The 15,220-nt window shown below is 52.7% G+C and overlaps 1 protein-coding gene across 1 annotated transcript; it reads left to right on the forward strand.

Moving 5' to 3' along the window:
* Positions 1-6,251: 6,251 nt before the first annotated feature.
* ACER1 (alkaline ceramidase 1) lies at positions 6,252-14,854 on the forward strand. Its single transcript, XM_010203518.1, has 6 exons — positions 6,252-6,344; positions 11,392-11,506; positions 11,864-12,002; positions 13,092-13,229; positions 13,745-13,882; positions 14,686-14,854. Exons 1-6 carry the CDS (start codon positions 6,252-6,254, stop codon positions 14,852-14,854), a joined length of 792 nt encoding a protein of 263 aa, XP_010201820.1.
* The last annotated feature ends 366 nt before the right edge of the window (positions 14,855-15,220 follow it).

Below are 15,220 nucleotides of genomic sequence, written 5' to 3' on the forward strand. Positions count from 1 at the left end.
AGAAGGGCCTGAAACAGGAGTTGTTGTCTGGGAGCTCCCAAAAGGCATCAGGGAGAAGGAGGCACCAGACGTGAAACTGTTCTTTGGGAAATAGTCCCATGGGTGCCACAGGGAGAAGCAGGTGGGATGGCTCTGTATCAGTTCCCACCCCAGTTTCCCAGTCTCAACACTGAGGTTGTGCTGGGGAGATAGGCAAGGATGGCCTGGAGGCTGAGTTCCCAGAGCAGCCTCCTCCTTCATCACCAGCCCTTGTGCAACCCTCGCTGCAGAGGGTGTGGGCAGAAAGCCTGGCAGGTGGGTGCTGCTGGGCTGGTAAACATCTCCCCAAGGATCCAAGCACTGGGGTCCTTCACTCCAGCCTCACTCAGCCCAGCTGCCACCACACCTCAGCCCCTCCGTGCCCCAGTGCCCTCGGAGATGGGCCAGGGCAGACAGACTGGGCTGGGGGCAGGCAGGAGCGATTTCACACCTCAGAGCTAATTTCAGAGCCAAAACCCAAAACCTCCCAGGGCTGGAGGCGGCTCTGGCTGTGTCTGTGGCCTGAGCTGAAGTGGCAGAGCCCTGGCTGTGCTGTTACATAACAATTAGGTGATTATTCTTTTCATTGCCTGATTTAATAGCTCGTGTTTTCCTCTACAAGACGAGGGGAATGAGTAAAGTCTCTGCTTAGCCCCTGCACCTCCAGCAGCTCCCGCTGAGTTACACAAGCCCAGGTCCCTGCAGCGGATCCTGAGAAGGGCACATGACAGATGACAGCTCTGAGAGCACTTCCCTTCATTAGCTCTGCTGTTGCTGTTCCTACCAAGGATTAACACATTAGTTTTAGACCTGTCTGCGTTTCAAAACAAGGACAGGGGTGGTCAGGTTGGCAAAGACTCTCGGGTTAACTGGTCTGGGTAAGGTTTTGGCACAGACTCTGGGTTAACTGGTACGGCATCCTGCCTGGAGGAATGAGAACAGAGCCCCTGGCTGGTTGCTCAACAGTGATGGAACTTCTCTTGGACCCTGAGAGCAGCTCTCTGGGGCCTGACAAGGCTTGTGCTCTGCTCCTGAGCTGCAGGCTGCCTTGCACAAGGGCTGGGGACACCATGTCGTCAAGAGCAGACGTTTCAGCCGCTGGAGGTTGGGAAGCCGCGCCTCGTGTGGGGTGCAATCCGCCTTTGCTGTTGCTGCTGATGCTTTTTGGTTGCCTGCAGCCCCTGCCCTGCCTGGTGAGATGAAATACAGCCATGTACAGCTCTGCAGACGTGGCTAGGAGTGGGTACATTGCTCCCAGTGGGCTATACAGCAGCAATGGAGATGAATGCTTTCATTTGGCTGTGTGAGGCACATCCAGCTCCAGCGTGGCTCCTGCTGCTGTTATTATTTCTTCCAGACCACAAATTGCTAAAGAGCTTCCAAAGCAAGCAGAGGACATGATTCCTGCCCCATGGAGCCATGAATGATAGGGATTATGTAATTGTTCAGCTTTAGTAAGGCTCCCAGGTCACCTGCCTGTGTGGGGTTTTTTTATACCTGGAAGCATGAAATTGCAGCCCTGGAACTTAAGCTCAGGTGCAAAGAGCAAAGGAGCCCACAGCAGGACGGTGCCTGTCCAGGCTGCCTCAGGGCCTTCCTGGCCATGGGCAGGGTGATGCAGCAGGGCAGCAGTGAGCCAGAACGTCTGACATCCCTTCCCAACTACCTGGCTGTGAGAATGGAGCTGAGGCAGTTCTTCTCCTTCCACCCCAGGGCTCTGACTCACGCTGGCTGAGCAAACAGCAGCAGGGATGTGGGATGCCAGTCCTCCCACCTCAGGCTGCCTGCCCAGGCTGTGTGTCAGGGCCCCTCTGCCAGCAGTCCCAGCCCCACACCAGCCCAGGCAGTAAATAAAGGCACGTGCCTCTGAGCCACAGCTTCTCCAAATAGGCCCTTTAAGAAAAATCCCTCCTTATCAGCAGTTCAGGTGGAAGCCTCCATCTGAGTGGCCATGGGACAAGAAGGCAGGTAGGACCAGCCTCAAGTTAAGCAACTGCATTCTCCCAGACTTGCCTGCCAGGGCCCTCACTTCTCTGTTTTCGTGGCAGCAGCAGCAGAACTGCTTCCTCACCACGGTTTGTGAGCACAGCTATGAAACGCTTGGACGTGGGCCCTGAGGCTGCAAGCTCAGCTCTGCCCCTTCCACGGCCTCTCTCAGCTGTCTGAGTACCCTCAGACCTCAATGCCTGCCTAAGAGATGACAGAGAGACAGAGGAGTCAGGACAAGGCTCTCCAGATTAAAGCATGTTCCGTGTCACAAAGCCTGGGACGCTGCCTGGGATGTGTGGTCTTGCAAGACGGCATCAGGGAGTGGAAAGAGAGTGACTAAAGGGATGGGATGTGGAACAAAGCTCATCCATGAGGTTTCCTGTCAGATCCTGGTGCAGAAGAGACACAAGTTAGAAGAAATGTGCAGAGGAGGCAGCAAGACTCAGCAAGGAGCTGAGGACTTTGGGTGAAGATTTGAGAAAAAGGAGTCTCAGTTACAGGGAGGATTTTAGGGGAGTCTCTGTCTAACGCCCACAAGAGGCACAGAAAGCTTCACATCTTTGCTTCCTGGGCACTCCCATCTCCCCAGCCCATTCCCATATCAGCATCCTCAGCATCCTCATCCCAAGCCCTTTTGACCACAGGCAGGAGGATGTAACAATTAGGAGGAGCTGGGAAGGACTCACCAGGAAATCAGCCTCTCTTTATGACCCAAATGCTACTTATTAATGAATCAAGGACCATGCCAACCTGTGACATCCTCAGCAGTTATTTATTCCTTGTGTGGCACAGGACATATCAGTGATGCTTGGATGCCTTGCTCATACCAAGGATGCCAGAGGTCTTAGAGTGGGAAAACTCATTCTTTTCAGAGATCTTCACATAGGCCAGACATCATGTGTCTGTCTGATTTTCAAATCCACCTCTGCCACCTTTCTTGGCTGCCACTGCACCTCATCTGCTTCCCTTCACAGTGGGATGGGAAAGTCACCACTTGCTTGTCACCGAGGCCCCCTGGGAATGTGGGTACCCCCTTTCAGCGCCCCAACTCAGGCTCCTACTCTCACAACCAATTCAGGAGTTAGAAGTCAATAAGGAGGAAGTTCATCCCAAACTTCCTCAGTGTGGACACTGCAGTTGCAGACACACAGGGGGTGTGGGCAGCTCCAAAGCTTCTCCTTCCAGCTGCATTGCCTGTCCTAGAAAGACATTACCCGTAACAGAGGCTCCAGTGTGTAGTGATATCAGCTGCCTCAGTGGTTAATTTCCTTCTCATTTCAAAATGCATGTGAATTTGTGAGGCTTTGGGAAGCCTTGGCAGCTTTAGGGAGTGTTGTACCAGGTCTCCTTTTCATAGAAGCAGGAGAGTAAATGGTTAAGCTTCCCAAAGAGCCAGTCCCCAGGGCAAATCCCAAGTGCCACAGCAAAGCCTACTGTTTGATGCTTGTTTTCCAAGGAGGATATGGACAGGGACACTTTGATGCTGGTCTGACCCTGCCCTGGGATGCTCTATTCTCTCTCTCTCTCCAGTGGGAAGACCTGACCAAATAATAAGCCTTTAAGTTGAAGAAAGCAACATATTCCTTCTCTTCCCAAAGATGACTTTCCACACACCCCACTCCAAAAAATGGTGATTTTGAGGAACAGTTTAATCACTGCCAATATTCTTTATCTCCTGAATGGGATAGAGGAGGCAAATGTCTACAAAGCAGTCAGCCAGAAGTGTCCTGTTGAGCCCATTCCTTATCTAAAGAACACAGCAAGCTGCCCAAAGCTTGTGTGGTAATAACACAGTAGCTGGGGGAAAGTTGAGAAGTGGCTCAAACATAACCCCTGAGAAGGAGGCAGCATCAGCTCATCTTGTGCTGTTTGATGAAAGCCTGTGGGGTTTTTTAAGCAGCTGTGCAGGGGGGTGTGTGTGTGCATCAGTCCCTGCCCTGGGAAAGAGAAAAGGCCCGTGCTGGGGCTGGGCCGTGTGCGCGTGCGCAGGGAACCTGCCCAGGGGCACGCTGATGACTTCAGACTGCATTTCTACCCACTCTTCCAACCTTCCCAGCTCACGCTCCTCTGCCCTCCCTCTCTGCCCCTGCCCATTTTGGGTGCACAGATATAAACCCTCCAGCCAATATGTTTCCTTGGAGGGGCTGGCAGCTTTGCCTGGAGGGTGCGCGTGGCTCGTGCCTCATCCCGGCGTGTTCCATAGAGCCGGAGCGAGGGCATTTCCTGGCGCCTGCTCCCGGCTGAGCTCACACCGTGGGCACTCCTTCAGAGCCACAGAGGCACAGCAGCTTACTGCTCCAGCTCTGCTGGAACCCTCGGAGCTCCTCACGCCTTGCCTCGAGCAGTGCTGGTCCATCCCAAGGGAACACAGGTAAGCCAGGCTGGGCTGAGAGACGAGAGGCACTCTGGTCGTTGCTTCCATTCTTCTGTTCCCTTCTTCTGTCTCCTGTCTCCTCCATCCCTTCACCATCTCTCAGGTACATCTGTTCAGCTGGGAGATGGGATTTACCATCTTGGGTCTGGGCTCTTTTCCCCTGTGCAACCATTTGCCTCACTGCAAAAGTGTGATGCAGAGCAGCGGGGATCAGGAGAGTCGCTGTGGTTGGAATAAGCAGGTGGAAACCCGAGCTCACGAAGAGACAGACCTCAAACCAATCTGCCTGCCATCTATCTTCATTTTTCTTCTGTAGCTGTGATCTCACCTGCTCTGGGGAACCAGCAAACCTGGATGAGAGAGAGAGAGAGAGCATCATTCATTTGCAATTGTAAAAGGACAGTGGAGGTTTATCCACAAGTCAGTTGATCTGGTTGGAGCAGGAGGTTACAGAAGAGCTCGTTTGCATTAGAGTTACACTCCTGTGTTTTCTCCCTTTGAACTTCTTGAGAAGAGAAGCAGAGGAAGCTGTGGTGGCTTCCCACACTGCACACCTACAGTAACTGCTGAGCTCGGGGCTGTTGCTCAGACGACGTTGGTGTGAAAAGGGACTTGGCTGTTTCTCCACAAGAGCACGATCGACTGATGAGCAGTTGCAAGACAAACTTTGCTTCCCTGCCTTAGACTCAAAAGTCAGAGAAAAGGAAGCTCTGGTTTCCAGCAGTGCCTCGGGAGCTCAGAGGTGCTCCTGGAAGTGCTCGGTGTCACCCTGCTAGCTGCTCCTTTTGCAGAGCTGGAGAAGCGCAGCCGGATGGGTTAGTTCAATGCTACACCCAGTTGCACAACTCCAGGGAACTTCTGTGGCTCTTGTGCACCAAGTACCCAGCTGCCAGGGTTTGGATGGTGCTTCCAAACACCTCTGAGGTCAGCACCCAGCTATCAGCTCCTAAAAGACCTCTGAAGCCTCAAGGATTTGACACAAAACATGTTGAATATGAAACCTGATCAAAACATTTGCAAACAAATAAGAGAGGGCTGAGAAACGACCCTCAGGCTGAGGATGGGAAGGTCTTTAGCATGGGCAGGAAAAACTGCCACAAGTTTAGATTTCATTTTAGAATCCCACTTCAGGATCCCTGCAGCTTCTGCAAGCCAGGCTGAGGGAGCTGGCAGGGGAAAGCCACTCGACGTGTGAAGCTCTGATGCCTTTTGCTGGGATACCAAGACAGGTTTTGCATGGGAGTGCATTCAAAGTGAAATCACTGCCAGCAAAGAGACACCTCCCAGTGCCTTCGCTCTGTGTCCTCAGGACTCTGGTAATACCCAGGGGCTGTGCTGGTGCTCCTGGGCTGAGCTCTCACAAGGTGAGCTCCAGCCCTCAGCAAGATGCTGAGAAACAACTAAGGAGAACAGAGCCAATGAGCAATAAACCCCGTGGAGTTGTCCACTCCCAAAAGGTAGCTCCCAGCCCACAGAGTACAGGGAAGCCTTCTTGGCAAAAAGATCTGAGTCATCAAGAAAGTGAAGGGAGAAGACAGGCTGACAGGGACAGGGCTGAGCTGGAGAAGCATCGTGTGGCAGCAGTGACTCTTGAGGAGATGTGTTAGTGCCATGGATGGGGCTGTGGCAACTGTTCCCAGGTCCAGAGTTCCAGAACGTTTCCTAGGGTGATTTGTCAACTCCTGCCTCGTGAGGAGAGAGAAGGAAATACTCTGCAGTGTGAGGTGTGCTGGGAAGAGGATGGGTCTTTCATAGCAGGGTAAGGATGCTGTGCTTGAGCAGGCTGTGCAAGGGGCAGGCATGTATTCCCCTCCTTTCCCCATATGCAAAACTAACCTTCTCCTCTCCCTTCTGCAAAGGTGGCCCAACAATGCCAAGCATCTTTTCCTACCAGAGTGCTGAAGTGGACTGGTGTGAAAGCAACTTTCAGCGCTCGAAAGTCATCGCAGAGTACTACAACACCGTGAGTGCGGCGCGGCCCGAGGGCTGGCGGGAGGCTGCGGGAGCTGCTTGTGGGAGATAAGATGTGACAACCTTGTTTTCTCTCCTCCTGATCTCTCCTTTGAACTTCTTGCTGTTGGAGGGTGCTGGTATAGGAATTGTTTTCCTGCGCTTTGGGTAAATTGTGGGGCTTTTCTCACTTACAACAGCCAGGAGCTTGTGAAAGCAGCTGGGGTCAGGGGCACTTCTGGCACGTGTGGGGCTGAATTCCCAGTAAAGAAACTCTGGCAGTGCTCCTTAGCCCAGATTTGTGAGATCCTGTTATACCAGTCCTGCAGCTCTCCTGCCAGCTGGGGTAAGTCCCACACAGGGCTCATATATTCCAGCTAAAAGTACAGGAGTGGCAAAATGAGAGGCAGCACTTGCATGAATCGTTGTCAGGCAGGTTGGGAATCCAGAGCTCAGAGGAAGGTGATGAATGAGCCAGTTTCACCTCACACCATCCTTTAGAATTCAGGCTCTATCCAATGCCAGTCCCTCGAATGTAGCCTTCTGGCTTAAGCATGGCTAGAAGCATCCCAGATCTGTCTGCAGAGGATTCAGTAGGTGACCAGGCTCTGGCAGCACGTCCTTCTACCTCAGTGCAATTACAGGCTGGCAGGGGCGTGCGGCACGTGGATTTACAACCTTCCAAAGGCCTTGTTTACAACTTTTAGCAATTACTGTCTAACACCAGAAGTTCTTGTTCTCATGGAAATGTCTCTTCCTCTTTTTTTTAAAGCATTTCCTGCTCTTCAATAATTGCCTATAATAACAGTAATTCCCCCCCTGCCCCCCAAGTCCTGCAGCTCCCCAGCTCTAACCGCTCAGCCAGGGTCCCAGAGGAGGGGTGCTGGGGCTGTTAATAGCTGCTTCTCTTTTGAGACAGTTAACAAGTAAAGATCTGCCAGTGCAGCCCAAATCCTGCTTCCCTCTGGCATCCAGTGGAATGGAGCATATATGAGCATCACCCCTTCACCCTGCCTGTGCTGGCTGGCATTGCCTGGCACTCACCCCTTACAGCAAGCACCACGAGAGTTCTCTTCATACTCTGGGCTCTCTTGCAGGATCAGGCTCCTTGTGATGTGTGCTAAAGAGGGGATGACAGCAACTGAACCAGAGATCCCCAGCTATCCCTGCTGGCTGGCAGCATGTTGCAGACTCCTCAGGGACGCAGGGCACTGTCCCAGCTGTGATCCAAACAGCCTGGCTGTCCTTCTCTTCTCTCCTCCATTCAGTTGTTCCCCACATTCAGGCTGCTTGCTCCCAGCTGCAGGCTTTATGGGCTTTATCTCACTGGCCTTCCCCGAGCACTGATACCAATATTGACTTCAGCACCAGCTTGCCAGAGTTTTAGCCTGGCTGGGAATCCAGCCAGCTCCTACCCAGGTCTGCTGCACCACTAAATCAGCAGGGCTTCCTAATGAACACCCTCTTCAGCACCTTGTTCCCAACAGTGCCCGAGGCTCAAGCAGGGTAGTGTTGTGCCACCAGCAGCAACGTGCTGCTAGAATTGCCCTGTGCCAGCCACACTCTCTCTCTCTCTCAGGTCTTCTTGGGTTGGATGCTTTTTTAATTAGAAATAAGCACCAAGGGTATGAGCAAAGCATGTAAACAGTATCTTTAAGTACCTAATCATACACAGTGGCTCGTGATTGGATGCACTTCAGCAGCAAAGCACTGACTATTTATAGTGACTCAGTGACCCAGAAATGTATTGTCTCCTGGCTGCTCCTAGGAGAACAGTTTTGTGCTACATGAAGATCATCACTCAGGGACTTGTCTTTCTACCCTCATCTCTTCCCTGCAATGACTGATGCAGGATGCTGGTAATGCCCTCTGCATCCTCTGCAGCCTCTCTGGCAGAGCAGTGGGAGCTCTGACAGTGCTGAGCATCCAGAGCATCATCGATTGGTGGAGAGAAACCGATCTGCAAGGGCAAATTACCTACATAGGCTCAGAGAGGGGCTGATTTCAGAGTGCCAGAGCTGTGGCCTGTGCCTCAGTCCCTTGCACGGGCTCAGGAACCCCCAGCCCCCCAGACACAGTGCTGCATTGTCTCGCCAGAAAGTGGAGTGCAGGAGTAGAGCAGCTCCTTGCCTTGCACTCTGCAAACACCAGACAAACAGCCTTTTCCTGCCTCAAAAATCTCATCTTCTGCTACACAAGTCTGGCTTTAGGAGCTTGCCATAGGGGTCTGGAGAGCCTCTGAGGAATCCACTTCTGTCTTTGGCTGTGTGGGCTTTAGGTGAATGAATGCACTCGAGTGAGTCCTGCAGAAATCTCCCTTCACTGCAGAACACATCTGCCTTGAGTAAGGACCTTGAGTAAGCACATGCCTTGGCTGCTGTTGCTGTGCTCACAGAGCCAGGCAGAGCTCTGCAAGCCAACACCTCTTGTCCCAATCCCTATCAGAGGCTTGTTCTCACCCTGTCGTGGATAGAGATGCAAACAGGTTCTCTGCAGGTCTCTCCCTCTATCTTAGGCTGCAAAGTGCTCAGTTGCACAAGCCCTGGGGCCTTTCCCATGATCCTGCTAATGCACCAAGATCAGAGTCATGTCACTGATCCCAGGCTCATTTTTCACCTAGGAAATCAGAAAATGCCAGCACAGGCAGGCTTGGCTTAGGCAGCTGGAGCAATAACTCACACTTGTTAGGAAGTGGGGCATCACTGTGAGCTCAGACAGAGGAAAACCACAGGGCTGAGTCACTCTCACAGGTCAAATCACACCCTGGCTCCACCACCACTCTCTTACCTCCCTGACATCCCAGGCAGAGAGAGCTGGTGCCTCCTGGCCAGCATGACCCAGCTAAGTATAAGTAGGAGCTGTGCTGCGGGGCCTCAGTGCGAGCAGAGACTCTGAAAATACCTCCCAGTGGGAGTACTGGGAGCAAAACCCTCCTAAGCACGCTGGAGATGGAGCTTGCCACATCCTAGAGGGAGGATATAAGACAGCACTTGGATCCAGGGCTTGGATCTGACAAGTGCTGAAGACTCTGTGTCCCCCACAGATGTAGTTTTGTAGCAGCTCTCCCCTAAGTTCTGAGTTTGGCTGCTTTGCAAGGAATCACTTTATCTTTCCCCCCCTCTATTGGCAAGGTTCCCCTGATGATCCCTCCCCTCTGATATCAGATCTTGCACACCTCACAGTGAATTAATGATGTGATAACTTCGCTATCATGTCATTAGTGGCAGTGCAGCAGGGACTGAGCCCTCTCCATACGCAACCCCAACCTCCCACGTTTCCTCCTGCTGCTGTGCATGCTGCCACTCGCACACTGCTGCCTCCTCTGCAAGCGTTTTCTCTCTTCTTGCTCTCCCTGCTTGTCCTCCAAAAGCCTCTTAAACCATCTCACAGGAAAAGAAATGTTGGCAGCACAGTTGTTACTCATGACATGTGATTTGGTTTCCTGACCATTTCTGAGCAGTTGGACCTGTGCAAGCAGGACCAGCACTCCTCTTGTCCCAGCTGGAACAGGGAAAGGTCTGGATTTGGCTCTAAGCACCCATAGAAAACTGATACACTTGGCCTGAGAATGGCTGTTAACAGGAGCATCAATTTGTTGCATGAAAGCCTTAGTGAAACTCAAGATTAATCCCCAGGTGTCAGAAGGACTAGAGAGCTGGTGGGAAGTGTGAATTGTGCTTCCCTCTGGAATATGAGAGGGTGTGTTTCACATCTATGACAACATCGCTGTGATTTACAGCCCTGGTGCCATAAATTGAGATCCCATGGGACAGCAGGAGCCAAGTGTTGATTTTGAAGTTTACCTGGCAGATGTAAGGGCTGCTGAGGGGTGAGACTCTGGCTGGGGAGGTCAGATTCCAGGCTGGGGGTCTGGGTCAGCATCTAGCTGGAAGATGAAAGCAAAAAGATTAAAGCCACCCTGGTGGCCTGGCAAATGGCATTTTAGCAGATGGCTCTGCTCTGCTCTTCCAAAACCCCAAAGAGCTGTTTGGCAGGTGAAATGTGGCACCATGGTCCCAACCTTTCATGAACAAAAAAGATTTTCCCTGGGGAGGATGTGTTTCCCCATGAGACCCCTTAACTGAGCCTGCAAAATCAGGTGAGAAAGTCACAGCAAGAACCCACAGAGGGTAAGGATTGTTTCAAGCTTCTTTCCCCTGCAGCTGCAGGGTGGAGTGAGCCTGATGCAGCAGACAGGGCCAGACTTTGGGCACCAGCTGCTCCTCCCCAGCTCCCACATTTTGCCCAGCAGCATCTGCTGTTCCCTGAAGCACCAGCACCTCCGACCAGCCCGGGCAGCAGCAAAGGGCCCAGCCCCAGCAGCTTCTCTTCCTCCCCAGATAAACCAAAGTCTGTCAATGCAGCATTTTTTTGCAGAGTTGGAAACCAGGGCAGAATAATCCCACTGCTTCCATTTGTATGTTTAAAGGAGGTTTATGACTTCATGTAATCACTAGTGTGCAGAATACCTCCCCCCCTCCAGGGCAGGTGGCTTTGCACATGACACTACAGGACGTCACCTCAACACTGTTGCCACCTACCATCATCCTGCCTGTCCTGCTGCTCTCCACCACAGCCTCTCCCAGTAAATCATGGGTTTCCTGACTGGTTTGCTGTGGTGGCCCAGCCTCTCACCCCCACCCAGCCCCTGGCAGGGGGCTGTCTGCTGGCTGAAAGGGGCAGAAGCCATGCAGGGAGTTTCTGGCAGGTCTGTGTTGACAGGAGATGGCTGCAAAGAGAAGATCTTTGGCAGCTCGCTGGGTATCTGAAACTAAACCATCACACAAAAAGGAGCACACCAGCTTATCCTGGGCTTGCTGGTGCCTGGAGGGAGAGCACAGATGTCTGCAGCTGTCACAGCAATAGCTGTCCTTCCAGTTCCAGCCTCCCTTCTTGAGAAATGCTTCTTTTCTCTCCCTGTGCCAAGAGCAATACCTGCTTCCACACAATGCTTTCCACTACAGATCAGTATCCTCTTCACACATGGAGACAGAGGCACGTGGTAGGATGGGACTTGCCCAAGATCATGCAATAAGCTGAATGTTTCTCTTGTTTTTCAGATCAGCAATATAAGCTTCTTTATCCTTTCTCCTACCGTGCTCTACCTGAACCGACAGTACTGTCAGCAGCATGCCCTGCCCTCGTATTTACTCTCTGGCCTGCTCTTCTGTGTAGGTGGGTGCCAAGGTTGTAAGAAGACCAGGCAGGTTGCCAGAGCACCTGACTTAATTCATGAGACCTTTGGGGGCCGGTTCTTAGTAGCCCAAGCACAGGGGCAAGGTGGGGTGGGAAACAAAACAGCCACGTTTGAAGCTGATGGTTCCTGCTGGCTGTGGATGCAAGGCTTCCAGCCCAGTGAATCCCAGTGCTGCTGTGGGGACTGACTCACTCAGGCCTCCACTAGCACCAAGCTCCACGTGTTGCTCTTCAGGAACAGCGTGTGTTTAAGAATGGCCCCGAGAGCTGCCGAAGCCAGGCAGGTTTCTGTGAGGACGGAGCTTTGCTGACTCAAGCTGTCCTTGCTCCTTGCAGGCATCTCTTCCACGTACTTTCACATGACCCTGAGCTATGTGGGACAACTTTTGGATGAGCTCTCCATCCTCTGGGCACTGGCTGCAGCATATGCCTTTTTGTACCCAAAGATTTACTTCCCCAGGTTCATCAAGACCAGGTAGGACTCAGAGACGTGGGGCTGCAGGTTCTGATGGGAGTGCTGGGACACTGACATGTGTGTGGTGTGTGTGACCTGCCCCCTCAGGCCCCAGCCAACTCCCCTGCAAAGAGCCAGCATTGAGCTTACTGAGGCTTGCTTTGGGATCAGACTCAGCACATCACTCAGTGGTGTGTGTGCTGACAGAGGAAGAGTTAGAAACCCTCCCACGGGGAAGGGCTGGGCTCTGGGCTCCTGTCAGCTAGAGCTGTTTGTCTTTGAAAGCTGCTGAGGAAACTGCATGGAGCAGTTCAGAATGAATTAGGAAATGAAATATTCCTGAGCACTGACATTCAGTTACCCACGCTGTCAAATCATTACAGCATCCCCTGCCAGAGAGAGCTGTCCCTGAAGGCTGGTGGGGTTTCTTGTAGGACAAGCTGACCCAAGTTAACACCCTACATTCGAAAGGCTGTTTGCAGGAGGGCTGGCGGGGCTGGAGGAGCTGGGCAGAAAGGATGGGGATACTGGGTGAACAGGGGTCAGCAGGTTCCTAGCAAGGAACAGGAACCTAGCAAGGCTTTGCTCAGAGGATAGTCCCATCCTGGCAGGCTTGCTGGAGCCCTCTGAGACCAAATAGAAGCCTTGCAAAAGTTTGCTCCAAGTCTGCTCTTCCATGCCAGAGAGGAGGTCACCAGGAGTTCACTGTGGAGACTTGGCTGGGGGAGAGGGGAAGGGACTTGGGAAGGGATTTGCATGTCAAAGGCCCCTCTGAGCCCTATTGTTGTTCAGTCATCCCAAATCTGCATGTTTGCAGGGCTCAAGCCCCTGCCTGCCACTGCTGGGACTCCTGTTTTGCAGCCCTTCCCTTTGCAAAGCTCTGGATGCCTTTGCCACTCATCCCTGGCATCACCAGCTCCCTTCCAGGCTGTGTTTCTCACCCTGCCATGGACTAACTGGCAGACTTTGGGCAAATCACAGATGTAAAGAGATCCCTCAGCCAGGACTACTGCAGAGGCTGAGGGGCAGCCTTGTGCAAAGAGATTGGAAGTGTTGCCTTCCATATTGTGAATCCTGGGGGCACTGACACTCATTTCCTACTCCCTTTAGGAAGCAATTCTACTGGTTGAGTGGTGTCATCACTGTGATCTGTACATTGATGTCCTTCATCAAACCAGCCCTCAATGCCTATATGCTCAACTGCATCGCCTTCCACCTGCTGTACATGACACGGCGTGAGCTGAAAAAGTAAGGAGGTGGCTGAGAGGAGTTATCTGTAGGTCCATTGCATGCTTCTGGCAGGCTCACACATGGCAGTAACTCTGCACAACAGTGAATCGAGACCAAGTCACCATCAGCCATGTGCTGGACAATCAGGGATGAAGCAGGACTGTGGGCAGTGGGATACAAGGCCATCTGGCCCAAGTGCCACGCAGAGTGGGGACAATCCATGGAATGTGTCTTCTCCCCCTTCCCAGCTGCCATCTCTGCAGCTCTTTCCCTTTTGTGGGGGATTTGGAACCCAGTGTGGGGCTGGAAGAACCCACCAGGATCAGGGGAGAAAGACAGAAGATGGCTCCCAGGATAATCCTCAGCCTGACAGACAGTCAGAAACCCTTTCTACACAGCCACGTTTCTCCAGTTCTTGTGATCTGATGAAACTGGCTCTTTTGCCCAGTTGCATTAGTATTTGCAGACAGGGACCAGCTCTCTTTCAAACTCACACCATCACCTTGTTTCCTCTCCCTTGCTGTGTCTTCCAGATGCAACGACAAGAAGGTTCACCGGATGGCTGCCGTCATGGTGATGTGGTGGGTCCTGGCCATCACCAGCTGGATAAGTGACAGGTGGCTCTGTGGGTTCTGGCAAGCCATCAACTTCCCCTACTTACACAGCTTCTGGTAAGGGCTCCAATGTAGAGGCAGGAACCCCAACCCAAACATTTCAGGGGCTGAAGTGCCACAGCTAGGGAAAAATGGTAGCAGGGATATGACACTCGATCGGAGAGCAGCTGCATCCCTGCCCAGCCTTCTCTCCCTTTCCTCTCTCACTATTGATGCTGCTCCTCACCCTGGCCCCAGCCCAAGGATTTGTCCTGATCACTGCTTAATATCCTTTACTTCCTCCACACCAGCCAAATGGTGTTTTGCAAGTTAAATTGTTCTGAAAGTCCCTACAGGTAAGCAGATTGCTCTCAAAGGGCTGCATCTGCTGCCAGGAAGCTGCGTGAACTGCAATGTTCTTGGAGTTATTTTAACAGCCAGACTGAAAGACAGTGATTTGCTTGGGCAAGACATTTCACTGCCTGGCCAAGTGTGGCTGCAAGTGCTGCACACAGCACGTTCTCTCAGATTCATCCTCACTAATCCCTGGGGTGACTGGGACAGATCCCCAGCATTGCTGGGCTAGGCCAGGCACAGTGGAATGAGTGGGTTGGTTTGAGGCTTAAGTCCCTTATATCACCCTGTCCTATCTGCCCCAGTTCACAGAGCTCTCATAGGATTTCCCTATAGGCAGAAACCCTGCAGGACTCCCACTCCCTGCAGCCCCTGAGTATCACAGGGTTGGGATCTTTGCCTGCTGTTGTTGTTACCCTTGGCTGTAGCCTCATGGTGACAACAGCACCCACACACCTGTACAGGTGCAGGAGCAGCAGGTGGAGTTACCCCTGTCCAATAAATACCTGTTTTGGTTTCCTTGCCAGGCATGTGCTGATAGCCATCTCCCTCCTGTACTGCTTCCCCTTGACCATGTACTTCTACGTCATCTACGAGATGCCGTCGTTCAAGCCAAAGCTCAGCTACTGGCCCAGCGAGTCTTGGCCTGTGGTGGTGCCTTATGTTGTCCTGGAGCAACTCCACAAGCAGTGCTAGAGCTGGTTGCCCTCAGGCATCCCTGATGCACACACGTGTGTCTGCATGGGGGACACCTCGGCTGTGAGCCTGCTCCTTGCACAGGGGCAGTGTGGATGGCAGATGGGGCAGGGTGCAGCTGAGGCCTCGTGATGCCAGCCATGAACAGGGTGGGAGCTCACAAGTGCCTTAGAAGACTCTGCCCAGGCTGGTGTCTGGGGAACCAAATATCTCCTCCTCTGTCAGACCCTCAGTGAGAAGGGGAGGGGGATGGTGCTGCTTCTGTGTCTTCTGCATTAGCCAAGCAGCAGCACCCCTTGCTGACAAGGGCACAGTGAAGAGCACAGAAGCCAAATTGCTGACTGCTGGGTTTATTGGGGCTGCTCT

The sequence above is a fragment of the Colius striatus genome, chromosome 25 (genome assembly GCF_028858725.1).
Source record: "Colius striatus isolate bColStr4 chromosome 25, bColStr4.1.hap1, whole genome shotgun sequence".
Classification (NCBI taxonomy): Eukaryota; Metazoa; Chordata; class Aves; order Coliiformes; family Coliidae; genus Colius; species Colius striatus.